Genomic DNA, 26,033 nt, shown 5'->3' with positions numbered 1-26,033 from the left:
GAAGCTCATTTTGCAGAGACAAAATGCAATTTCACCTTTAACTGCTACCATTTATGAAAAAACAAACTGAAGCGAGCTGAGTTTCTCTTCTAAACCATGTGCTGGTAAGAATTCCATTAACAAGTAGATCTCAGCCTGCCGAGTGAGTTGCTGAGATTGTGTGCTCCAGACCTCGGATCTCCAAGCCCCTCGAGATGCCAGCGTGGATCTGATGAGACCTTCCTGGGGAACCCCCCCCCGCCACGCCCCGGGGAAGGATGGACGCAGGGAACCGTTCCTGGGGCTCCGTCTTCATCCTAGAGGGGCTCACAGACAAGCCCGGCCTGCAGCTCCCGCTCTTCCTTCTGTTCCTCGGCATCTATGTGGCCTCCATGGTGGGGAACCTGGGCTTGGTTGTCCTGATCGGGCTCAGCGCTCAGCTTCACACCCCCATGTACTACTTCCTCCGCAACTTGTCCTTCATTGACCTCTGCTACTCCTCGGTCATCATCCCCAAGATGCTGGTGAACTTTGTGACCCAGAGGAACCTCACTGCCTTTCCCGAGTGCATGGCCCAGCTCTTCTTCTTCTGCTTCTTCGGCATCGACGACTCCTACATGCTGACGGCCATGGCATATGACCGCTACGTGGCCATCTGCAGCCCCCTGCGTTACCACACCACCATGTCCCGCAGGGCCTGCCTGCTGCTGGTGGCCGGCGTGTACGTGGTGGGGGCCTTCGGGGCGCTGGTGCACACCACCTACATCGCCAGCCGCTCCTTCTGCGGAACCAACGTCATCCACCACTACTTCTGCGACATCCTGCCGCTTCTGGCTATCTCTTGCTCGCGAGACCACAGCAAGGAGCGCTGGGTGATGACGCTGGTTGGGTTCAACGTGTTCGCCTGTGCCCTGGCCATCGTCATCTCCTACGCCTTCATCCTGGCCAGCATCCTGCGCATACGCTCGGCCGAGGGCAGGGCCAGGGCCTTCAGCACCTGCAGCTCCCACCTGGCCGCCGTCGGCGTCTTCTACGGCTCCATCCTCTTCATGTACTTCAAGCCAGCCACCGACGACACCACCCAGGAGAAGGTGGCCTCCGTCTTCTACACCACCGTGATCCCCATGCTCAACCCCCTCATCTACAGCCTGAGGAACAAGGATGTGAAGGAAGCCTTGAAAAAGATCCTGAGAGGTAGGACACTCCCTGAGTGAAAAAGAGAGGAAGAGAGGAAGGAAGGAGGGAGGAGGGGGGAGAGGAGGATGGAAGGAAGGAAGGAAGGAAGGAAGGAAGGAAGGAAGGAAGGAAGGAAGGAAGGAAGGGAGGGAGGGAGGGAGGGAGGGAGGGAGGGAAGGAGGGAACGAAGGAGAGAAGGAAGGAAGGAAAGAAGGAGAGAAAGAAGAGAGGGAGGGAGGCACATTAGTAGAAGGAGTTGGCTGGTGTTGGAGTGGCTAAGTTAATCTCGATTGTCTTACTATCTGTAGAAGGTAAACTGAGGGCATAATGGGTCCAGGCCAAGGCCTTTGCTGGCCTGGCCAGCGTGCTGTGGCTCTTGTCAGGATCTGATCAGTCACTGTGGCTGAGTGAGCATTCTGTCACTTCCATGGGTGAAGAGGAGGATTTTCCCAAACCTTTGATTTTTTTTAATCATCTCTTTTTTGGCATCCACTTTTAGACTTCAAATGTAAATGTTGTAGGTGGTGGCATGGTAGGCATTCAGAAGGTTAAAAGAAAAAAAAGGGAAGTGTTTCGAACCTCCGCCGTGGCGAAGGGGCCTCTGTTGAATGTTGTGTCTCTCTGGGCTTTAAAATTGTTCCTCTGCAGCTTGTCTATTTTCACTCGCTCAGACAGAGAAGAAGGATGTTCGGTGGGAAATATAGCAATTTTAAGCATAGATCTTTATCTTTTACTTTACCTTTTTATGTTCTAAGAGTAACCAGTTTCAAGTTGAAGGGACACATTAGACTGAAATTCCTAAATGCCTGTTTTAGAAGAGCCTCACGCCCCCTCTCAGGCCCTCTCCCACCTCCCTCCCAACCCCCCCACCTCCCTCCCAACCCCCCCACCTCCCTCCCAACCTCCCCCCACCTCCCTCCCAACCCCCCCACCTCCCAACCCCCCCATCTCCCTCCCAACCTCCCCCCCACCTCCCTCCCAACCCCTCCTCCTCCCTCCCAACCCCCCACCTCCCTCCTAACCCCCCCACCTCCCTCCCAACCTCCCCCCACCTCCCTCCCAACCTCCCCCCCACCTCCCTCCCAACCCCTCCTCCTCCCTCCCAACCCCCCCACCTCCCTCCCAACCTCCCCCCACCTCCCTCCCAACCTCCCCCCACCTCCCTCCCAACCTCCCCCCCACCCCTCCCAGCCCGGCTCGCTCCTGCTCCCTAGCCTGCTCTCTCTGCCGCCTGGTGTAAGCTCATATTAAATTATATTAACCAGAGGATAATCAACAGAAGAAAGTAAGACAATTCAAAGCTTAGCCATGAACTGTAAAAGATAGTCATGGTTCTTTTAAACATCAATAGCATAAAAAAAGACAGAATTCTGTTGCCATCTATTAAAGGAAAATGACAACCATTATGCTGGTTAGAATTCAGACCAAAAACAGAAGGAACCTATACGCAACACTATTGAAGCAACTGCTGATGCTTAAATGCAGATTATGCTTTCCACCTGTGATGAATCCCCTGCGTTTGAGAGCTGCGATGCTGATTTTGCAGGAGAATGTCTTAGTTTTCAGAAGACAAATGCTAAGAAACATAAGTTGTGGGGGGGAGCGCTGGGAAGGTGGCTCAGTGGTAGAGCGCTTGCCTTGCATGCATGAGGCCCTGAGTTCGATTCCTCAGCACCACATAGGCAAAAAAAGCGCTGTGACTCAGGTGTAGAGCACTAGCCTTGAGCTGAAGAGCTGAGGGACAGCACCCAGACCCAGAGTTCAGGCTGATGTCAGATGATAGCACTTATGCCTAATAGAGCTGCAAAAGGAAAAGACCAACAAAAGGAAAAAAACATGTTTGGAGTAAGGAATTGAGGAGGAAGCAATCACCATGTCTTCCTTTGGCTGGGATGGCCAGATGCAGGGAGATGAAAGAACTATTACAGGAGCCAGCTGAGGGAGGAAAGTGACATCGGCTGGGATGCATATAAGAAAGGTACCGAGAAGAGGTAAATTCGTGGGGCTTGACCTCTGGGCCTGGACGCTGTCCCTCGGCTCTTCAGCTCAAGGCGAGCGCTCTACCACTTGAGCCACAGCGCCACTTCTGGTTTTCTGGTGGTTTATTGAAGAGTCTCATGGACTTTCCTGCTCAAGCTGGCTTTGAACCCTGATCCTCAGATCTCAGCCTCCTTCATAGCTAGTGTGAGCCACCGGGACCCGGCTAATTCTGGGTATATCTTGAGGATAAAAACTTAACATTCACTGATGGATTTGATGTGGGCTGCAGAAGGAGCTTAATGGGAAATCATTCCATTGACTCTTCCTTAACAACTAGAAGGCTAGTGGTTACAAATTCCAACAATATGGGTAACGGTGAGAGGAAATGCTAATAATCGTGTCTTCTTTATAAAAAGAAAAACCAGAAGCAAAACAGCCAACACCAGTAGGAGAGGAAGGCTCCAGGGGTAGAAGAATGCCTGATTCGTGTGTGCATGGAAGTGCATGTAAATGTAGGAAGGCTTCCATTCTTTTACTTGTTCCTCCTATTTGAATGTCTTTGAAAGGTCAGTAAGTTATGTTCCTAGCAGAGAAATGGATGATAAAGCACTTAGCCGATCATCCTAACCACAAGGAGACAAAACGCTGTCAAGAACTCCCAGTGCAGAACACGGAGGACTGAGAGCAGAGCAGAGGGCGCCCCTCCCCGCCGGTTCTGACTGGAGTTGTGCCAGGGGCAGCAGTCGCTGCGGTTGTACTGTTTTGTTTTGTTTGATCATTGGCTCAGGAAATTAATTATGCTGGATATGCAAAAGCACATAATTCTATTTTAACACAATGACTATTAAGGGTGGCATTTAAAAAACAAAGGCCTCATGGAATTAATTAAGACAAATTGAAGTAGAAAATAATTACAATTGAAATGTTCATTAGTGTCTTGAATAAACGAATGGGAAAAAAATCCTGAATACAAAGCAGAGACAGAGAGACTTGGGGGAGGGGGGGATCCAGTAGTCTGGAAAATTAAGCAAGGGGTATACAAATATACTCCAATTTCTTTCAGTCCCACCAATTACTTTTTTCCACACATGATATCATAGAAAGCAATGCAAGGTTTTCTTTAATTGACTTTTTTGCTTACACATATGTCCCTCTTTGTGGTTTCACAGCTCATTTTTAAAAATCAATGGATAATATTCCATTGGAGGGATATACTGCACGTTGTTTATGTGTTTGCCTATCAATGGCATCTTGGTGACTCTATTGGCAAATGAGATAGTGACTCTTGATTGCAACTTGGCTAGATTGAGAAGCACCTGTGAAATTGTATCAGCCCACCTTTGGTTATGCTCTGGGGATGAAGTTTCTCCAGAGATGACCTTGGGGGAGGCCTGCCCTGGGTGTGGGAGAGCTGGGCGTCATGATTTATCGTCATGGCTTCAATTCCATCTGCTTTCCCGCAGCCATGCACGGAACTTCTGTCTTCTTGTGGCAGACTAATACTGCATGGTATATGTGTACTCATTTTCTTTCTTCAGTCATTGTTTGCTGGTGCCTGGGCTGGTTCTATAACTGGTTACTGTTAAGTCATTCTGTTACCAACACGGTAAGCAGGTGGCTTTCTCTTGTAGACTGGTTTACATTCCGTTGCATAAATGCCCAAGAGTGGCATAGCAGGACTGTGTTTGTAATTTCTGGATGAGTCTCCACATAAGCTCGGAAAGGCATATATCATGTTTGGGCTCATATATAAGAATTAGATCCCAAAATAAAAATACTATGACATGCTAATAAAAAGAGACTGTTTTAGAAGGGATTAAAGAGTGAGGGGGGGCTGGGAAGGTGGCTCAGTGGTAGAGAGCTTGCCTTGCATGCATGAGGCCCTGGGTTCGATTCCTCAGCACCACATAAGCAGAAAAAAAGCCAGAAGTGGCGCTGTGGCTCAAGTGGTAGAGCACTAGCCTTGAGCTGAAGAGCTGAGGGACAGCACCCAGGCCCAGAGTTCAGGGCCCACGACCGGGCCCCCCCCCCCAAAAAAAGCGAGGGAAGGTAATAATGCTGTGAATATTACAGAAGTCATATATGTGTGTATGATGCATATGAATGTATCATATATGTATATGAAATATATGTGTGAGCATTTAAATACATATGTATGTGTGTATACATCTACACATGTACACACATATGTCATAGTGAATAGATTATATATATATATATATATATATATATATATATATATATATATAATGAAAATGACCAAAAACAGAGGAAGGAGAAGGGAGAAAGATTAAGAAAGAAATCTGATGACGTTCACACCACACCTGCTGTAAATATCACCAAGAAGACCCTCTCCTTAATTATTTACACTAATATATTTTTAGTTTAAAAAAAATCCATGATGTTGAAAAGAAAGCAAGATGTTACTTTGGCAGATCACAAAAAGAGAAAATGCTGAATTAAGGGATAGTAATGAATCCGTGTCCGGCCCCTGCCACATAGTTATGGAGAGCCCCGAGCTGAGGGAGGGTGGGCCTCTGGCAGCGCAGGGAGAGCGCTGGCCACAGTGCTGCCTGCCGTCCCATCTCCACCAGGGGCTTCTGAGTTCCTAGTCCTTACGACCCAGAGGCCGGGCCACGTGCGATAGCGCCTTCCTCAGCACTGAGCTCACCTCCCTGTTCCTCAAGGAATAGATCAGCGGGTTGAGGGAAGGGGTGACGACGTTGTTGAACACCTGAACCGCAGCGTCGAGCCAGGGACTGGAGGCAGGCCTGAGGTAGACCACGATCACAGGGCCGTAGAACAGGAGGACGGAGGTCAGGTGGGCGCTGCAGGTGGAGAAGGCCCTGCGCCGGCCCTCCGAGGAGCGGATGCGCAGGATGGAGACGACGATGCGCGTGTAAGACGTGAGCACCAGGAGGAAGCACGTGAGGGAGACCACGCCCACGTTGGTGAGGCTCACCGTCTGCACCAGGGAGGCGTCGGCACAGGCCAGACGCAGCACCACGGGGATATCACAGAAGAAGCTGTCCACCTCGCGGGGGCCGCAGTAGGGCAGCCTGAAGACGAGGAAGGTGAGGACGGAGGCGTGCACGCAGCCGCCCAGCCACGTGCCCAGCGCCAGGCCGGCGCACGGCCGGGGGCTCATGATGGCCGTGTAGCGCAGCGGGTGGCAGATGGCCACGAAGCGGTCGTAGGCCATCACGGTGTACAGGAAGCACTCGGTGCAGCCCAGGCAGTGGTAGAAGAAGACCTGAGAGGCGCAGCCCTGGAAGGAGATGGTACGGCCCCGCCCCAGGAGGGCCCCCATCATCTTTGGGGTGTTCACAGAGGGAAACAATAGGTCGAACACGGACAGGTTACCCAGGAAGAAGTACATGGGGGTGCGCAGGGTGGAGGAGGCCAGGATGGCGAGCAAGATGAGCAGGTTTCCTAGCAGGGCGAACAGGTAGAAGGCCAGGAAGAAGAGGAAGAGCACGGTCTCCAGCCCGGCCGTGTGGGCGATGCCCAGCAGGATGAACTCCGTCACCGAGGTGCGGTTGCTGCGGTCCATGCGGCGGCGGCCCTGGAGAAGCAAAGCCATGGTGACGTGAGACCGGCCGCAGGGAGGGGCGGAGCGGTGGTGCAGAGGGGCTGCGTGCAGTGGGGGCCGAGGCTGAGGCCAGAGGCGGCCAGGGAGGGGAGTTACACCTGACCTTGACCTCCCCCCGTGTCTCGCCGGCTCTGTCTCTATGAGAAGTGAGAAGACAGAATCATGTAAGGTTGAGCAACGTCTTACAGTCACCAGCTCTTCCTGCCAGTCCCCCTTCATCTCTTCCTGTCTGCTTTATCACCTGACGAGCCAGCATCTTCCAGAACCATCCATCACCCCTGTGCAACCTCTGTTAGCAGCTAACGATCCCACGTCAACAGCAGCCTTGCTATAGTCTGCTCACAAGCAGGCCTCGACCCCAACCTGTGCATGTGAACCCCTGCGGTGACTCTGACCTTGCAGCCATTTTATTGCCACCTGTCCTGATGTGTATTTAAGAGACGAGTCTGGGCTGCACGGCCCGGCCCCGTGCACGCAGGACAGTGGCAAAGACGGAGGCCCTGTGGCCCCAGGGAGGCGACAGAACCGTCTGCTTCTTTGTACGTATGTCCCCCTTCAGGAGGTTTTCTCTCACGAATGCAAATGTCAATGCCAAGGGCACCTTTGGTCTCTATTCACTTCCATCGGTGTCAGACAATCCTAAGGAGAATACCTGAATTATCTTTTCTGAATCCCCGACTTCGCCTTCTGTGTTCCGCATCCCTCTTTATCTTTCCCTCCAAATGTCACCACTAGGTATTTCTCGTTTTCTTCCACTATCACTGGTGTTTGTGTCCAAGAAATGGTCTCACCTCTCTGCTCACTCTGCCCCACTCCACGTTGTTTCCAATTTGACCAGTGTAAGTGCTGTGCTGTGAGTGAAAATGAGCATCCAATCGCAAGGGTGGTTACCGGTCAATGGCAGAGGCGATGGGAGCAGGGCTCTCAGACCGCAGCTGGCCTCACCCCTCCCTCCGGGCTCTGAGGCTGGAACTGCAGACGTGTGTAGACAGGCTGGAATCTCCTAGCAAAGATGAAGGTGGTGCAGGCAGACTCCAGCATCCCTCCCTCCCTCCAGCCCGCTCACCCCCAGCCAGCCAGCCTTTACACACACACACCCCACACACACACAGACGCCAAGGTGAAATCCACCAAACAACTGGCACAGACAAGGAGGAAGGGCTGACACACAGGACTATAAGGGCTGGTGGCCTTCTCCAGTCCCTCTGTCCCCATGTGCGCGATTATCACAGTGAAACCTCCTTACACTAGTTAAAAATAAGACTAATTTTTTTACAACAGATTCCTTTCCAGCTCAAACTACTATTCAGGCATTCACTTTGGGTCATAACCATCCATGCAATTACACACACACACACACACACACACACACACAGATGCCCACACACGCACGCACGCACACACACATGCATGCACACACACGCACACACACGCACACACGCATGTTCTTGCCGCCTGCTAGAAATATAAAGACATCTTTTGGCCTCAGTGTTCGCCGTGTGTCTGTGACTGCTGCCGCCGCCGCCCTTCACTGCAATTCTACGCGTGTCCTTGGCCCATTGTGCCTAAGTGCTGGACCCCTTCCTTCCTGCTCCTCACCCCCCAATCCGCTCTGGTTACACACAGCCACTCTGCGGCAGTGACTAACGCCCGCTCCGGTCTGCTGTCTCTGCCTCCTTTCTCTCCTTCCGTCCGCCTGAGCTCTCCTAACAATAATGTTCATATGAACTGAAGAGTCGGGTTCCTGAACACAGAACCCGCCGCCTCCCAAGTCACCAGGCTTCTCCCAAGACCCTGCTCCTAACACACACACATCACACACACTATTTCCCCCAAAAGCCTTTCTCTTCACACACACACATGCACACGTGCACACCGTTCTTCCTGGTAAAGGCCTTAACACACAGGTGTGCATGCACAGATGTGTACATTCACATACATGCACACACGTACACACACCTCTCTCCGGCACACACGGGTGTGCATGCACAGATGTGTACATTCACATACACACGTGCACACACACTTCTCTCTCTGGCACACATGGGTGTGCATGCACAGATGTGTACATTCACATACACGCGCGCGCACACACACTTCTCTCTGGCACACACGGGTGTGCGTGCACAGATGTGTACATTCACATACGCGCGCGTGCGCACACACACACACGCACACACACACTTCTCTCTGGCACACACGGGTGTGCGTGCACAGATGTGTGCATTCACATACACGTGTGCACACACACACACACACACACTTCTCTCTGGCACTTCCCCCCGGCCGTGCGTTCTTGGTGCTGGCATACTCATGCAGCACCATGTCAACCCTGTGAAACAACATGTCTTCAGATCCCAGGTCCTCCTGGCAAAATGACCAGGACACAGAACATTCTCAGCGGGACAGAGGGGAGGAAGGAAAGCGAGGAAGCACAGAGCAGGCGGTGCTTCAGACACATCCCTACCGATTAAAGAAAAAAAAACACCCACATGTAATGGCTGGGGAGCTGTCGTTTGCAGTTTCTATGGGAGAGGCGAGCTCCCAAACTCTAGCCCTATTGAGCGCAAGAAGCCATGGTGAAGAGCCAGGATTCCACACCTGCTCCTCTTAAATCCAAGACATGCACAGGCCCTCTGCCCGGCTGTCCAGCTGATCTTGAAACTCTGAATTTATGATGTTCTCAAACTGGAGGGAATGAACGGTTCTGGGTTCTACTGAGACAATATCCCCAGGGCCCAATCCCTAGACCCTAGAAGTGAGAATGAGCACAGGGAATAATTAGAGCGGGAGATAGGGATCTCCCCTTCTGTCTGCTCCGGTCCTCTTCTCATTGTTTTGTGATCTTAATTATTCTTTATGGAAATGTTATAGAAATTTTTATCATCAAGCCAAGAGTCAGTGTCCTATAATCCTGTAATCCTGGCTACTCAGAAGGCTGAGATGTGAGGATTGCAGATCGAGACCAGCCCTGGTAGGGCTGAGACTCTTCAATTAGCCACCAAAAAGCTAGAAATGGAGCTGTGGCTCAAGTGGTAGAGCACCAGCCGTGATCACAAATGCTCAGGGACAGCACCTAGGCCTTGAGTTCAAGCCCTAGGCTGGCACACACACACACACACACACACACACACACACACACACACACACACACACAAATGTCATCTATTTTGAAAATACAGTAAGCCTACCTAGTTTATGGATTTGTTCTACATGGCTGTAACCAAACATGTTTTACAAAATTAACAAAGTGACACTGATCAAGAGGCATTGTACCCATACACTGATATATTGAATTGAAATTCCTCTATACAATATTGTTCAACCCTCTTCTGTCTCTCTGCCCTCCCCTCTCCCTGTTCTCCATCTTATCAGTTCAGTTCCTGGAGCTTTTCACTAGAGTGGCAATGACAGATGCTTCTGGCTTACTGTGCCCCATGCTGCCACCTGCTGGACAAAGTGGGTCACTTCACCTTGATTCAGGGCAGGATTTCACAGCCAAGAGATTCCATATTGGCTAGTCGGTGTCACATGCAGAAATCAGGACACTTGCTTTCCCGAACGGTGCCAGCTCCTAATAGATAAGCATCCCTACAGTGACACACAATTTTCATATGATAAAGAATGCTTTAAAATGGTCAAATTCAACCTCTTTCTGTGTTAGAAAACAAAGTCATACAAGTAAATTATTAGAAGAAAGGCTGGTGGCTAAGTGTGGGCAAAATACGATTCTCCTCTCCCCGGCAAGTTTCCCGGCTTGACCATCATACACCTCATCCATATTAACTCTCCGCTGCACCTCACAAACATTTGTGGCTTATAATTAGGATGCACCTATTTGAGATAAGACAAAAAGAATAAACTTTTGTATCCCTGGGTAAATTCATTTAATGTTCCTTTTGCTCCATGTATGCATTCATTTGCATGTATCTGAGCAGCTGTGTTTGTGAATTGTGTTAATTGTGGTGCAAATTGGTAGGGGCTCAGATTCCTGCTTCTTGGAAGTCATAGCTCACATCTGTGATCCTAGCTACTCAGGAGGCTGAGGTCTGAAGATCCCAATTCAAAGCCAGCCCAGGCAGCGAAGTCTCTCAGACTCTTGTCTCCCATTAATCACCAAAAAGCTGAGATTGAGGGGACCAGCCTGGGAGTACATGAGAAACCCATTCTTGATTGACCGCTGAGCCCGGTGGCACACGCCTGTCATCCCAGCTTCAGGAGAAGTTGAGGACAGGAGGATTGTGGCACCCAGCCAGCCTGGGCAGAAAGTCTTGGAACTTCCATCTCCACGGAGGAACTTGGGCATGGCTGCGTGCATGCGCCACCCCAGCCACTGTGGAAGGTGGCAAGTTGTAGAATCGCTTTCTAGGCACATGCTCAAGCAGGAGGCAAGACCCTATCTCAAACACAACCAGGGAGCCAAGTGCTGCGGGCTCATGTCTGTATTCCTACCTACTCAGGAGGCTGAGATCTGAGGATTGCCGTCCAAAGCCAACACCAGCAGAAAAAAATTGGAGACATATCTTCAATTAGCCACCAGAATCCAGAAGTGATGCTGTGGCTTAAAGTGGTAGAGCACTACCCTTGAGCAGAAAAGCTCAGGAACAATGCCCAGGCCCTGAATTCAAGTCCCATGGCTGACAACATAATAAATAACCAAAAAGGTACCAAAAAGGCTGGAGGCATGGCTCAGTGATAGAGCACCAAGCAAAACTGGATGTTGAAACAGAAATTGTGCACACAGATGTTAATAATAGCACATTTAACCAAAAGAAACAGCCCCAAAGTCCATCTGCAGATAATAGCTAAAAATAAATAAAAGGTTATCAAGTCCTAAAAACAAACAGACTGTGGCACAAACTTTAAAAATGTCCTGCCCCGGGCCATCCAAAAGACTCCATTGCAGAGAAGTATCTAGAATGGGTCAGGCTGAGAGAGAGTTGCTTGCATGGCTTAAGGATGGAAATAAGGTGGCGAGAGCCAACACGTAGCTGCCAATGGCGTGTATTGGTAAACGGATGAGAAATGATTGACTCCCATACTCAGAACGGATCATTTCATAGGTATCATATATCCCAAAAAGCACATGTTTTCAACATTTGGCAATTGGAAGGTTTAATACACTATTAAAACCAGTAAATATACAAAAAATACGATCACATCTCTCTATTCCAACATAAATAACATAGATCTAGTTTATACAGAGCGGAAAGCATGCTAAACAGGATTGAATTCCAACTATAGTTCCAATGAGAGAGTTGAGAAAATGACAAAAGCCAGTGGACAGTCTCTTTGGCAGGACAGAAGTGGGAGGAAAATCTCTGTTCACTTTAATTTTTGCAACTAAGTTTTTTCAAAGCTGCTTACTTGAGGAGAAATGCATATGATATCAGAATGTCCAGGAACTCTAGAACCGAGATTCAGCCCTGGGCTGCATGTGTTTTAGCCTGCACCCATTTGCAGAACTCAAATCCTTGGCATAAAGAAAGACAGTTACCTGAGATCAGAGGCAATCTGCTGGTAATCTGTACATGATAGTTATTTCTAGAATGTAAGAGAATCTCTTTATAGTCAAGCTAAACACGTATGATTGGCCAGAATATTGACAGAATAATGACAGTCCATTAATGGACTGTATAGTTTCTTGGCAAATTAGAGAACAATCTATGTCAGTTAAAAGGAAGCTGCTAGAAGCACTAATGTCTACGGGATGATCCTCCATGAGTACAAGGTTGAGAGCCTCGGTCCCACCCTAGCTCACAACTTCCTACTCTGTAACACCGGGCCTTAATTACATGCTCAGTACATTGGGTAATAACATTTTCTACTCCCCGTGATTATTATTTGAGCTACAAAAGCAGTGTTTATAAAGTGCATGCAATAATGTTGAGCAAATACATTATGAAAGATCTTGTTGAATAAAAAAATTGTCTTAAGAAAGTCAGCCATTAATCAAACCCAAATCTCTTCAATCTTCCCTATTTGTCCCCAGATCGCACCGCACGAGTGGGCGGGACGCAGAGTGTTAAGACGGCTCACCACGACACGAAGTCCGCCCCCCGCAGTTCCACTCGCCGTGGGGTAAGGCCTTCCTCAGAGCCGACTTCACCTCCTTGTTCCTCAGGGAGTAGATCAACGGGTTGAGGGAAGGGTTCACAATATTGTTCAACACCTGAACCACGGATTCCAGGCGCGGATTGGGCGCCGGCTGCAGGTAAACGAGCATCACAGGGCCGTAGAACAGGAGGACGGAGGTCAGGTGGGCGCTGCAGGTGGAGAAGGCCCTGCGCCGGCCCTCCGAGGAGCGGATGCGCAGGATGGAGACGACGATGCGCGTGTAAGACGTGAGCACCAGGAGGAAGCACGTGAGGGAGACCACGCCCACGTTGGTGAGGCTCACCGTCTGCACCAGGGAGGCGTCGGCACAGGCCAGACGCAGCACCACGGGGATGTCACAGAAGAAGCTGTCCACCTCGCGGGGGCCGCAGTAGGGCAGCCTGAAGACGAGGAAGGTGAGGACGGAGGCGTGCACGCAGCCGCCCAGCCACGTGCCCAGCGCCAGGCCGGCGCACGGCCGGGGGCTCATGATGGCCGTGTAGCGCAGCGGGTGGCAGATGGCCACGAAGCGGTCGTAGGCCATCACGGTGTACAGGAAGCACTCGGTGCAGCCCAGGCAGTGGTAGAAGAAGAGCTGGGTGGCGCAGCCCCGGAAGGAGATGCCGTGATCCCGGGTCACCAGGTACAGCATCATTTTGGGGGAGCTCACTGAAGGGAAAAATATGTCAAACACCGAGAGATTTCCCAGCAAGAAGTACATGGGGGTGTGGAGGCTGGGGGAGCTGAGGAGGGCCAGGAGAATGAGCAAGTTCCCCAGCAGCGTGAGCATGTAGAAAGCCAGGAGGAGGACAAAGAGGACATTTTCCAGGCCGGTGGTTTGCGGGATTCCCAGCAGGAGAAAGTGCGTCACGGCCGTGTGGTTTTCCATCCGCGTGGTCAGGGCTGGGAGAGCGGAAGGGCTGGCCTGGGGAGCTTGCCGGAGAAGCAGAGATCCCGCACAGCCGGGGAGACCCACGTGCCTGCTCCCCAGCACTGGAGAGGAGAGACCGGCTGTGCGGCTTTCAGTAAGTCAGCTATCTCCCAATCCCTTCCTCAGTCCCAAGGAGGTAACCGGATCGGTGATAAGGCATGGAAGGCGCTAGGAGGATCTTCACTGTTGCCTATACCCAGTTTAATTGCCACGTCCTGTTCCCAGGCTGACTCCGTGTGAGTGAGAAACCTCCACGTCCCTCGTGGATGCGTTGGTAGACACATCAATAGAGGTCAGTGTTCTAGAGTAAAAGCCTCGTGAAACACTGCCCCACCCACCCTTGGTTTTGTGTTTGTTTTTAAAATGTGTTTAATCCAAGTACACAGGCCAACACCTAAAATGCTAGCTGCTCAGGAGGCAGAATCTGAACTTGAGGCTCCAAGCCAGCCTGGGCAGGAGAGCTCATGAGACCTCTCCAATTAACCAGCCAAAAGAAGCCAGTAGCGGGAGACTGGGTCAGCTGGCAGAGCACCAGCCTCGAGCTGAGCCAAACGCTAAGGGAGAGCGCCCTAGATCTGAGTTCAAGTCCCAGTGCTGGCAAAAGAAAAGCAACACTGTGTTTAAGCTGTGTGGGAAGGGCGGCTCAAGCCAACAGCAGAAGCCAGGCCAGCACACGGGGCAGGCACGAGGCTCCGAGTTCACACTCCGGTACCGGCAAAAACCAAGCCGCCTTTAAGATGCTCTGGTGCAGCCGCCGGGGGGGGGGGGGGGGGGGGGTGGGTCACCGCGGCAGCCGGGAGGCCTCGGCCAGCTCAGCCAGGCCGCAGACAGCACAGACCACAGAGCCGCGGAGGCTGACTACTGGACCCGCAGCAAAGCAGAAGCGAATACGCACGGCCGTGTGGGGGACAGGTGGACAGGCACTCCCCGTGCAGGCAGAACCACCTCCCAGGGACAGATTCCCCGCTCTCCCGGGCCCTGGGCACGGTGGGGCCGGGCGCACTCGGTTTTTAGGTGAAGCTTCGCCGTCGGGTAGTCTCCCCGCCAGCAGCAGCACAGGAGCGGCGCGTTCAGAACGGAGGGGATCACGGCTCCTCAGGTGAACCCAGCCCACACCCAGCCCACCCCTGGCCCTTTGTGGTTAGCTCAGCTGCCAGGATGTTTCTCTCTGGGCCCCAGCCAGGCCTGGAGCCGGGGATGCGGCGGCCCTGCTCCGAGCCGCAGAGCTGCCAGCCACCACCTCAGGAAGGAATAAACGTCTCCAGCCACCTTGGAGACCCTCTTCTCCGGGGACCCTGAATGCCACGTGCAGCGCAGAGGGACCAATTATCCTGCATTCTCCCCTCCTCCCTCCTTTCCTCCCCCCGCCTCTCCCTCCTTACATGTGTCGTCCCCGCACCTGAGTGTGCTCACTCAAGGCTGGTGCTCTACTACTCGAGCCACAGCACTGCTCTTGGCTTGTTGGTATCTCATTGGAGGTCAGAGTCTCACGGACTTCCTGCCAGGGCTGGCTTCAAACTGTGACCCTCACATCTCAGCCTCCTGAGTAGTCAGGATTACAGGCATGAGCCACCGGCATCCTTCCTTCATTACTTTTTTTTTTTTTTTGGTCGGTCATGGGGCTTGAACTCTGGGCCTGGGCGCTGTCCTTCAGCTCTTCAGCTCAAGGCCAGTGCTCTACCATTTGAGCCACAGCGCCACTTCCAGTTTTGTGGTTTATTGGAGATAAGAATCTCACAGACTTTCCTGCCTGGGCTGACTTTGAACCTCCATCCTCAGATTTCAGCCTCCTGAGTAGCCAGGATTACAGGCATGAGCCACCTGCTCCTGGCTTTCATTACTTCTTATACTAAAACATGGTTGCCTACGCATGCTTCACTATATTCCATTTCAGAGCTCTGGAATTCTTTTTTATTTTTATTTTTATTTTTTTATTTATTTTTTTTTTTTAGTCCAGTCGTGGACCTGAACTCTGGGCTTGGGCACTGTCCTTCAGCTCTTCAGCTCAAGGCGAGCGCTCTACCACTTGAGCCACAAGCCACTTCTGGCTTTTTCTGTTTATGTGGTGCTGAGGAATTGAACCCAGGGCCTCATGCATGCAAGGCAAGCACTCTACCACTGAGCCACCTTCCCAGCCCTCTTTTTTATTTTTTTATTATTATTATGAAAATACCATACAGAGGGGTTACAATTACATGGGCAAGATAATGAGTACATTTCTTATCAAGCATTGTTGCCTCCTCCTTTGTTTCCCCTTCCCATCCTTCCCTCCCCCCCTCCCCCCACCTCCCCCAAAGTTGTAAAGTTTATTTTTCGACATAACGGCTTGTATATCTCATTGTTGCAATGGGTCCACCTGTATTCCTATTTAAACAATTTGTTTTTTCCCTTCCCCTCCACAAATTATACCAGCATCAAATACAGTGAAAGCAGGGGTTATACCGTTGGGGAGGGACATACAAAGCAACAAAGAAATCATCTTATAAATATGTTAGAAACTATCACAAGAAAGAAAAAAAATTTGAGTCCTTATCTTGGGGTTCATTTCACTTAACATCAACATATCTGACCTTTTCTGCTTGTCTCAGACATATACTAGTTATTGCAAATAAGGGAAACCATGGGACCTATGTTTCTTTGGGCCTGGCTTACTTCACTTAATATAATTTTTTCCAAGTCTTTCCATTTCCTAACAAGTGGGGCAATGTCATTCTTTCTGATGGAGGCATAGAATTCCATTGTGTATATATACCACATTTTCTTGATCCATTCATCTACTGAGGGGCATCTGGGTTGGTTCCATATCTTAGCTATGGTAAATAAGACTGCAATAAACATAGTCGTGCTGGTAGCTTTAGTGTGGTCTTGTTTGTGATCATTTGGGTAAATGCCCAAAAGTGGGATTGCTGGATCATAGGGGAGCTCTATGTGAAGTCTTTTGAGGAACCTCCATACTGCTTTCCAAAGTGGTTGAACAAGTTTACACTCCCACCAACAATGCAGTATGGTTCCCTTCTGTCCAGCATCTGTTATTATTAGAGTTCTTGATTATAGCCATTCTAACTGGGGTAAGGTGGTATCTCAGTGTTGTTTTGATTTGCATTTCTTTTATGGCTAGGGAGGTTGAGCATTTCCTCATGTGTCTATTGGTCATCCTTCTTTCTTCTTCAGAGAAGTTTCTCTTTAAGTCTTTAGCCCACTTATTTACTGGACTGTTGTTTCTTTGAGGATTTGTTGTTGGGGGATTTAATTAATTTAATTTAAAAAATTAAATTAAATTCCAGGTATATTTTAGATATGAGACCCTTATCTGTTTTATGGCTAGTGAAGATCTTCTTCCAGTCCGTGGGCTTTCTATTGATCTTACGAGCTATGTCCTTTGCCCTGCAGAAGCTCTGCAAGTTTATGCAATCCCATTTGTCCAACCTTTCTTTGATTTGTTGTGTTTCTGGGTCTCTATTAAAAAATTTCAGTCTGTGCCAAGGAGACCTAGGGTTTCTCCTATTCCATCCTGTAATGTTTTCAGAGTGTCTGCTTTGACTCCGAGGTCTTTGATCCATTTGGAGTTGATTCTGGTGCAGGGTGATATGTAAGGATCTAGCTTTAGTGTTCTACAAGTACTTAACCAATTTTGCCAGCACCATTTACTGAAGAGGCTGTCTTTCTTCCATTCTATTTTTTTAAGAGCTCTGGAATTCTAACCCTTGGGCTATTTTCAACTAGGAGATCCAAACTCGCTTCAGATGTTTGCGATTGCTCACTATTCTAATGCCTGGAGGGTCCATGTTTGAACAAAGAGCTGGAAACTGGGAAATAAACCACTGGGAGAAAAGAGCAGAGGCAACACAACTCGGGAGGAAAAGCCGAGCAACCTGGAGGCACTACTTCCCAAACCCAGCCAGGGCCGGCGGCTTGCACTTCCATCCCGTTTTCTGAAAAGTCCTCTTTTTGGTTTTCCTTAAGACGGCCACCTTTGTTCGTGACCATATGCATGCATTGCAGTGATTGATGGGCGTGCTGAGAGTCCAGGCAGTGGGCTTCGTGTAGAGACCTGTGAGCTGAACAGCCCTCTTCCACCACCTTTGCATTCCCAATCCTAAACTCCGTGGCTTATTATGGTTTTAGAGTCACTTTCTCAAAGAAATGGAGCTACACAACCGGTCCTTACTGGGCAGGCTGAGTAAGAGCGATTGCTCTGCTCATTTCCTTACTTGGACCAGCAAAGCATGCTATGTCATGGTTGTCTCCTCTTCTGTGTTTGCTCTAAAGGACTTTATTCATTTGAGATAGTAGTCTTTTCCTTACTGATTCGTTCGAACATTTATAAAGACCCTAATTCTTTGTAAGGTAAATTGTACTTTACATTTTGACATCTGTTTAATTTTTTTTTGTTTTTTCCCCCCATTCCGTGTGTGTGTGTGTGTGTGTGTGTGTGTGTGTAACTTTTTTTGTTGTTGTTGGTCGTGGCTCAAGTGGTAGAGCAATTACCTTGAGCTGAAAAGCTGAAGGACAGCACCCAGGCCCAGAGTTCAGGCCCCAAAAATAAATAAATAAAAAGGCACTGACATGTGCATTTATGTGATGCCTTGAGCTCTATTGAGCTCTAGAGGGTTTTTTTAAATTCCATCAGAGCTTTAATAGGGCAAGCGGGTAGAACAGCATCATGTCCAAGTGACACTTGAGGAAACTAAGACTCGGAGAAACACAAAGGTCTCGTTCCCCCACTGTGAGGATGAACTTCCTGGGATCGCTGCCGTTCTGAATTTGCAGTTAACAAAGCCCAATGCAACTTATTTCCAGATAGTCAATTAATTGTCCCCCAAGGATGAAGCTGAGTTGGTGTCAGCCCCCCCCCAACTCCCACCCCATGGGGACGACAGGAAGGAAGAAGCAGCCTTCCAGAAAACAGCGCTCAGGGGTCAGCGCCTCTGAATACCCGGCCGGGGGCTCCAGCGAGGTCTACAGGGGCGGGGAGGGAGATAAATGAACAGAAAGAGCCGGGCACCAGCAGGAAGAGGCGTGTGGAAGTAGGGTTCCGGGGGCCCTGCTGAGCTCGGAAATGGCCCAGGAGCACTGAACAGCAGGGAGCCGAGCAGCCCAGCGGGCAATGGCTTCACGGTGGACTCAAGTCTAGGTGGTCACCAGCCTAGAAGTCTTCGGGAAGGAGGGAGAGGTATGGTGACGTGAAGGAAATCCTTCCGAGATGAGTATTTATTTATTGAATGTTAGAGTCGATAGAATCAGAGAGCTGAGACTTGCTAATGGCACCGGGCTTGTTTGTGCATTTTTATAGAGAATTTTCAAACCCAGATCCTTCTAGTTAAAATTTCAGAGATTCTGAATATACTAGGTTCACTTCTATGAGAACTTATCACTCCAACTCTTGTATTCATTTAAAAAAAAATCAGTGAGACATAACCTAACTCTCTTGTGTGTGGATCAATCAAATTGGAGGAAAAATAAAAGAATATTATGTATTCCTTCAATTGATTTAAGTTTAATGTTACTATGTTCATCCTGACTTGAATGCTCAGCCTTTCCATCGGTCTCCTGATGGAAACAATACTCCCCTGCATCAGTGAAAGATCGGCTCTAAAACTATCGGTAGAATCCTGAAATTCTAGTGCCACATCCTTCACATAGCTGGTCACGTTAAATTTATAAACTAGGCAGAGTAAAAGACCAGCAAGCAATAACAGCATGGTAGCCTGAGTCGGACAATGAAGTCCCGCGAGATCGGTGTGAATGTGGTCTTAGAGATGTGGGGTATGTCCAGACTGCACTGAGGGACTGACAGCTGGCAGGTGAGCAGGGGCTGGCTGCCTCTCCACACGCGGACACCTTCCAGCTGGAGAGAGGAACATTCCCCCAGACCTGAGCAAAACTCAAGAGCCAGGGGTGGGAGCCGGAGAAGCGAAAAATCAGGATAAAGAGCAAGAGAGTGAGACTCAAAGAGAGAAAGAGAGACAGACAGACAGACAGCAGGCAGAAAGTGGGACAGAGAGAGGCCGAGGCAGAGACAGAGGGTTGGGAGGTGGACACAGGCCTGACCGCGGACACAGGTGCCAGCTCCCCAGCTCCGCGGGATGCAGGGCGGGAACGGCTCGTGGGTGTCTCACTTCACCCTGGTGGGCCTGCACCACCCGCCCCAGCTGGGCGCCGCGCTCTTCCTGGCCTTCCTCCTCATCTACCTCCTCACCGTCTGCGGCAACGGGCTCATCATCCTCACCATCCTGCTGGACACGCGGCTGCACCGGCCCATGTACTGGTTCCTGTGTCATCTCTCCTTCTTGGACATGACCATCTCCTCGGCGATCGTCCCCAAGATGCTGGCCGGCTTTCTCCTGGACAGCCGGCTCATCTCCTTCGGGGGCTGTGTGATCCAGCTCTTCTCTTTCCACTTCCTGGGCTGCACCGAGTGCTTCCTGTACACGCTCATGGCTTACGACCGCTTCCTGGCCATCTGCCGGCCTCTGCACTACGCCACCATCATGACGCGCGGCGCGTGCCACTGCCTGGCGCTGGGCACCTGGCTGGGCGGCGCCGCGCACTCGCTCTTCCAGACCACCTTCATCTTCCGGCTGCCCTTCTGCGGCCCCAGCCGCGTCGACTACTTCTTCTGCGACATCCCCCCGGTCCTCCGCCTGGCCTGCGCCGACACCACGGTCAACGAGCTGGTCACCTTCGTGGACATCGGCTTCCTGGCCCTCACGTGCTTCGCGCTCATCCTCACTTCCTACGGCTACATCGTGGCCGCCATCCTGCGGATCCGGTCGGCCGAGGGCCGGCGCAACGCCTTCTCCACCTGCGCCGCGCACCTCACGGTGGTGGTGGTGTACTACGTGCCCTGCACCTTCATCTACCTGCGGCCCGGCTCCCAGGAGCCCCTGGACGGGGTGGTGGCTGTGTTCTACACCGTCATCACCCCCTTGCTGAACCCCATCATCTACACGCTGCGCAACAAGGAGATGAAGGCCGCGCTGCGGAGGCTGGGGGGCGTCCGGGACGTCCAGCCCCGCTGAGCCCGCCGGGCCGACCAGACTCAGGCAGAGAGGGGAAGCCCCACCCTGCCATCTGGTCCCAGTCGTGGTCCGGAACTGTGTCCACGCCACTCAGGGAGGGAGCACCCTGTGGAAGGGGTCTAGGGCGGGCCAGTCCCCCGTGAAGGCTGCGCCTCCCTGCGGTCTCCGTGGGCGAGCTCGTTACTGATGCTAACCCCTGTGTGGCTGCAAATTAACCTTGGTGCGGACGATCGATCTGACTTTGACCACAGTTGTAGGCGGTAGGTACGAGTGTAGATGGTTGCTATCCTTATGAATTCTGTAACTACGGGGAAGTTGAAATTCACTGGAGTGAGTGGCTTTTTCCAAAAGCCCTGCTCTTGGCTGTCTACCTCAGTGAGGAAGATAAGATGACCTTGGACCTGACCTTGGAGGAGTACTTTCACCTCAATGTGAGGAACCCACTACCTGTGCACTGAACCAGGGCCCGAGAAGGTTTAGTCTTCTTGGCGTGTACAAGGATTGGACTTGGTAAAATAATGGGTGTGTCAAGGTGAGTGTGCTTGGTCCTTCTTCCCCCACAAATGCCACCTCCTGCAGATTAGGGTCCCCCTGCTCTTCCATGGCTATTCCCAGAGCACCCCACTAAGATGGTGGACACGTGTGTGTGTGTGTGTCTGTGTGTGTGTGTCTGTGTGTGTGTGTCTGTGTGTGTGTGTCTGTGTGTGTGTGTCTGTGTGTGTGTGTCTGTGTCTGTGTCTGCTCAGTGTCTGTGTCTGTGTCTCTGTCTCTGTGTCTGTGTCTGTGTCTGTCTGTGTGCCACCACACTCCTGCGCTCGCTATGTGGCTTTGGGGTTCAGATGCGGGGCAGGTGTGTGGGGCAAGCCTCTGGCTACACGATGTTGAGAGCCTTGAAGAGCATCCCAGTCGCCTTCTAGGAATGCTGCCGGCCTGGCCCTGGGCTTCCCTGGTCCTCCGCTGCCCCCCGTGCCGCTCAGCACGTCACCACAGTACCTTGGCTAAGCGGATTCTGGGTTCCCCAGGCTCCAATTGGACGGTTTCAAACCTGTGACAAGCTGGGCACCGGTGGCTCACGCCTCTAATCCTAGCTATGCTGGAGGCTGAGATCTGAGGATCACAGTTTGAAGCCAGCCCAGGCAGGAAAGACTGTGAGACTCTTCAATAAACTACTCAGTAAAAGCTGTAAGTGATACTGTGGCTCAAGTGGTAGAGCTCTAGCCTTGAGCACAAAGAGGCTCAGGGACAGCATCCAGGCCCTGAGTTCAAGCCCCAAGACTGGCAAAAAAAAAAAAGAAAGAAGGAAGAAAGGAAGGGAGAAAGAGAGGGGGGAAGGGAAAGAGGGGGAAAAGGGAAAGAGAGCAAGGGAACCCGAGGAGAGTGGGTCCAGACTGGTCCACACTGAAGGCTTTCTAAGAAGTGTGTGTTGTCCGCAAGTGCCTTTGCTGTCTGTGGAACAGCAGAGATGCAAAGTTAAACATCACCCGCTGCACCCCTGCACCCCCTGCACCCCTGCACCCCTGCACCCCGGGCACCCCCTGCACCCCTGCACCCCCTGCACCCCTGTACCCCCTGCAGCCCTGCACGCCTGCATCCCTGCACCCCTGCACCCCCTGCACCCCTGTGCCCCTGCACCCCCTGCACCCCGGGCACCCCCTGCACCCCTGCACCCCGGGCACCCCCTGCACCCCTGCACCCCTGTACCCCCTGCAGCCCTGCACGCCTGCACCCCTGCACCCCCTGCGCCCCCTGCACCCCCTGCACCCCTGCACCCCTGCACCCCCTGCACCCCCGGGCAACACAAGCGACTTCAGGCATAACTCCAAATCAGTGAGGTTATTGCCTGTCCCAAACCTGTTTCCATGAAGAGAGGAAAATGCATCTCCACATGAGGCAGGCTAGAAATGTACAACCAAAAGCTGACCGAGAAACAACTGGCATGATTCATTGTATAGTATGTATTGTGCAAGAAAAGATCCAGTATCTTAGACACTAAAGATAGACTTTTTTTTTTTTTTTTTTGTCGGTTGTGGGTCTTGAACTCTGGGCCTGGGCGCTGTCCCTCAGCTCTTCAGCTCAAGGCGAGCGCTCTACCACTTGAGCTACAGCGCCACTTCCGGTTTTCTGGTGGTTTATTGGAGATAGGAGTCTCACGGTCTCTCCTGCCCGGGCTGGCTTTGAACCGCGATCCTCAGAACTCAGCCTCCTGAGTAGCTAGGATTACAGGCGTGAGCCACCAGCGCCCGGCAAGATAGACTTCTTAATGAATAGCCCCGGGGACCCTGAGTAGCCATTTGGAAAAAGATGACCTTAGATCTATCTCTTATCTGCTGTAGGCCACAAAGTTAAAAAAAAAATACAAAATCACACAAGCACAGAGAGAACATGGATGAATTATTTTTTCATCATTGTGTAAGAGAACATTTACTGTTACTCAAGATCCACAAGCAATTTTCAACATGTTTGAATGTGTATGTCGACGTACTTAAATAACAGGAGGTAAGTCTCGCACCATGGGAAACACCCAGAGAGGAAGCAGGCATGGAACGATACTCAGCGTGAGACTGGAAGGCAGCCGTGGAGGCGGTGGGTGGCGGTGGGAAAAGTGGGAGAGAATGACACACCCAGTGACATTGACCCAGGGGCATTGCGTTCATAAATGGCCATGGCGGATTGACACCCCTCTGAACAACTACTGAAACACACTCAACAAAAGTTTAAAAAATAAAGAAAGGCAGACATGGTGCTTGGGAGACCAAAATCACGACAGAAAAAAAAAAACAGCAAATTAAAAAGTGTTCACACAATGCAACATTGAATTAGTTTTAAGACATCAAAGACAGGAAGAATCCAAGAGAGCCTGCGTGCGCTGAGCCCGCCCTGCGGGAAGGAAGAGCAGGCAGCAGACATAAGAGAAAATTCCCAGCAGGTTCAGACCCAACTTGCTGGGAACACCACGGAACGCGCTGAACAAATTGTCCTGGCGCTCATTAGTTCTCTCCAGGGCTCCGATGCACTTGAGAGTTGTGTGTAGATGAAATCTGAAAGATCTCCCTCTGCATGGCGGGGGCAGCGGGGGAGGTTCTGGGTGACGTAAGAGCACCCCAATGCGGGCAAGGCTCTGCCAGCTGACACACAGCATTAACACCCTGCCTGCACACGTCCCCCGTTGCACACGTCCCCGCGGGATGCGGTGGATGAGGACGGCTCCGGAGTCTCCGCTTGAGAACGCGTGCAGAAGCCTGGGCCTCCCTGGAGTCACACAGCCTCGGTGGCTCCAGCTCTTCCAGTCCATGATTGCCCTGCCAACGGCCTAGACCGCGCAGGGAGACGCTCCTTCCGAACAGCACAATGACCCGGAGAGCCGGCAGCACGAGGACTCAAGAGCAGCACGGACGCGGCGCGGCTCCAGCTTCCTCCGGCTCCTGAGGCCGGCGCGCCCCGGCCGAGGGGCAGCTCTGGGAAGGGCAAAGCGGATCACCTTGCTGTTCGTGTGGGGTTTGCTGGAAGGGAGTCAGCTAGCTGTGTGTGAGCGTGTGTGTGTGTGTGTGTGAGCGTGTGTGTGAGCGTGTGTGTGTGTGTGAGCGTGTGTGTGTGTGAGCGTGTGTGTGTGTGTCCAGGTGTGCGTGCGCGCATGCACGGGTGTGTAAGATGGCTCCGGCGCCAGAACTCCTCAACCAGACCAGTGCGGTGAGCCACTTCGTCCTGGCGGGGCTGCTGTACACAGCCGAGCACCCCGCCTTCTTCTTCCTCCTCTTCCTCCTCGTCTACGGCACCACCGCGGCGGGCAACCTGCTCATCCTGGTGGCCGTGGGCTGCACGCCGCGCCTCGGCTCCCCCATGTACCACTTCCTGGGCCACCTGTCCTTCCTGGACGCCTGCTTGTCCACCGTGACGGTGCCCAAGGTCCTGGCGGGCCTGCTGGCCGTGGAGAGCAGGCTCATCTCCCTGCCGGGCTGCGCCGCCCAACTCTACTGCTTCCACCTCCTGGCCAGCACCGAGTGCTTCCTCTACACCGTCATGGCCTACGACCGCTACCTGGCCATCTGCCGGCCCCTGCGCTACCCGGCGGCCATGAGCAGGCGGGTGTGCGCGGGGCTGGCGGGCGGCACCTGGGCCGTGGGCGCCCTGCACTCGGCCCTGCACACGGCCCTCACCTTCCGCCTGCCCTACTGCGGGCCCCGCCACGTGGCCTACTTCTTCTGCGACATCCCGCCGGTGCTGGCGCTGGCCTGCGCGGACACCTCGGCCAACGAGCTGGTCATGCTGGTGGACATCGGCGTGGTGGCCGCGGGGTGCCTGGCCCTCATCGTCGCCTCCTACAGCCTCATCGTGGCGGCCGTGCTGCGCATCCGCACCGCCGCGGGCCGGCGCCGGGCCTTCTCCACCTGCACGGCCCACCTCACCGTGGTCCTCCTGTACTACACGCCGCCCGTGTGCATCTACCTGCAGCCCGGCGCCGCCGGGGCGGGCACGGGCGCCCCAGCCGTCTTCTACACCATCATCACCCCCGTGCTCAACCCGTTCATCTACACGCTGCGCAACACGGAGATGAAGCGGGCTCTGCGGGGGCTGCTGTGCCGAGACTCCTGAGCCTCCACCGGGCAGTCTCCCTGCCTCCCCGACCGGACCCGCCACTCCACCCGCCTGCCAGGAGGGCAGCCGCAAACCATCCCCAGGACCTCGGAATGACTGGCTCCCGCCATGACTTGGTCAGTGACCTGCCTCACATGTCCCTTCAGCCTGAACAAGGGGCAGGCGAGGGGTGCGCAGGGCTACTCAAACCCTCCTCTGGCTTTAACATTCTTTTAGCATTTTTGCAAAATGATTTGATTTCCAGTGTGCCTGTGAAATTCCGTACTGAACGTGGTGCACTGTGAACGTGGAGACGCGGCTGGCACGTGTGTAAGTGCTCCGCAGGTGTTTATGTAACAGACGATTGCGTAGATGACAGCCCATGTCCCGTTTAGTGGGAGCCCCTCCCCCCGCTGCGCACCCCAGCCCGGAGCTGCCCGCCGAGGCTCCTGGAGTAGCAATGTGTCACCTGCAGACTCCGAGGTGGGACCAGAAAAACATCCGTAAGATAGGTGCCCGCCGCTGCCGGCTCCCTGGCACAGGCCAGATCGGAGCAGCGCCGCCAGGGAAGGGCCAACCGCCGGCGGGCCGCACCTCCTTCCAGGGCCGCCCCACCCCTCCACAGACTCTCACCGGGTCACCAACGGCACAGCGCACACTCCCTGCACGCAGATTCAGACTCGTG

The 26,033-nt window shown here is 52.4% G+C and overlaps 5 protein-coding genes across 5 annotated transcripts; 3 read left to right on the top strand and 2 right to left on the bottom strand.

The window, feature by feature from the left end:
• Positions 1 to 257: 257 nt before the first annotated feature.
• Positions 258 to 1,193, top strand: LOC138824425 (olfactory receptor 8A1-like). Its single transcript, XM_070018273.1, has one exon. It carries the CDS (start codon positions 258 to 260, stop codon positions 1,191 to 1,193), a length of 936 nt encoding a protein of 311 aa, XP_069874374.1.
• Positions 1,194 to 5,743: 4,550 nt separating this feature from the next.
• Positions 5,744 to 6,688, bottom strand: LOC138824402 (olfactory receptor 10D1B-like). Its single transcript, XM_070018244.1, has one exon. The coding sequence runs from the start codon at positions 6,686 to 6,688 to the stop codon at positions 5,744 to 5,746; it is 945 nt and encodes a 314-aa protein (XP_069874345.1).
• A 6,064-nt stretch (positions 6,689 to 12,752) lies between these two features.
• LOC138824424 (putative olfactory receptor 10D4) lies at positions 12,753 to 13,712 on the bottom strand. The gene has a single exon (XM_070018272.1). The coding sequence runs from the start codon at positions 13,710 to 13,712 to the stop codon at positions 12,753 to 12,755; it is 960 nt and encodes a 319-aa protein (XP_069874373.1).
• Positions 13,713 to 19,840: 6,128 nt separating this feature from the next.
• On the top strand, positions 19,841 to 20,776 carry LOC138824423 (olfactory receptor 10G6-like). Its single transcript, XM_070018271.1, has one exon. It carries the CDS (start codon positions 19,841 to 19,843, stop codon positions 20,774 to 20,776), a length of 936 nt encoding a protein of 311 aa, XP_069874372.1.
• A 3,648-nt stretch (positions 20,777 to 24,424) lies between these two features.
• LOC138824422 (olfactory receptor 10S1-like) lies at positions 24,425 to 25,366 on the top strand. Its single transcript, XM_070018269.1, has one exon. It carries the CDS (start codon positions 24,425 to 24,427, stop codon positions 25,364 to 25,366), a length of 942 nt encoding a protein of 313 aa, XP_069874370.1.
• Positions 25,367 to 26,033: the final 667 nt, after the last annotated feature.

Source organism: Dipodomys merriami, unplaced genomic scaffold, assembly GCF_024711535.1.
Source record: "Dipodomys merriami isolate MVZ:Mamm:240054 unplaced genomic scaffold, mDipMer1.0.p SCAF_129, whole genome shotgun sequence".
Taxonomy (NCBI): domain Eukaryota; kingdom Metazoa; phylum Chordata; class Mammalia; order Rodentia; family Heteromyidae; genus Dipodomys; species Dipodomys merriami.
This window is presented reverse-complemented; position numbering and strand designations above follow the sequence as displayed.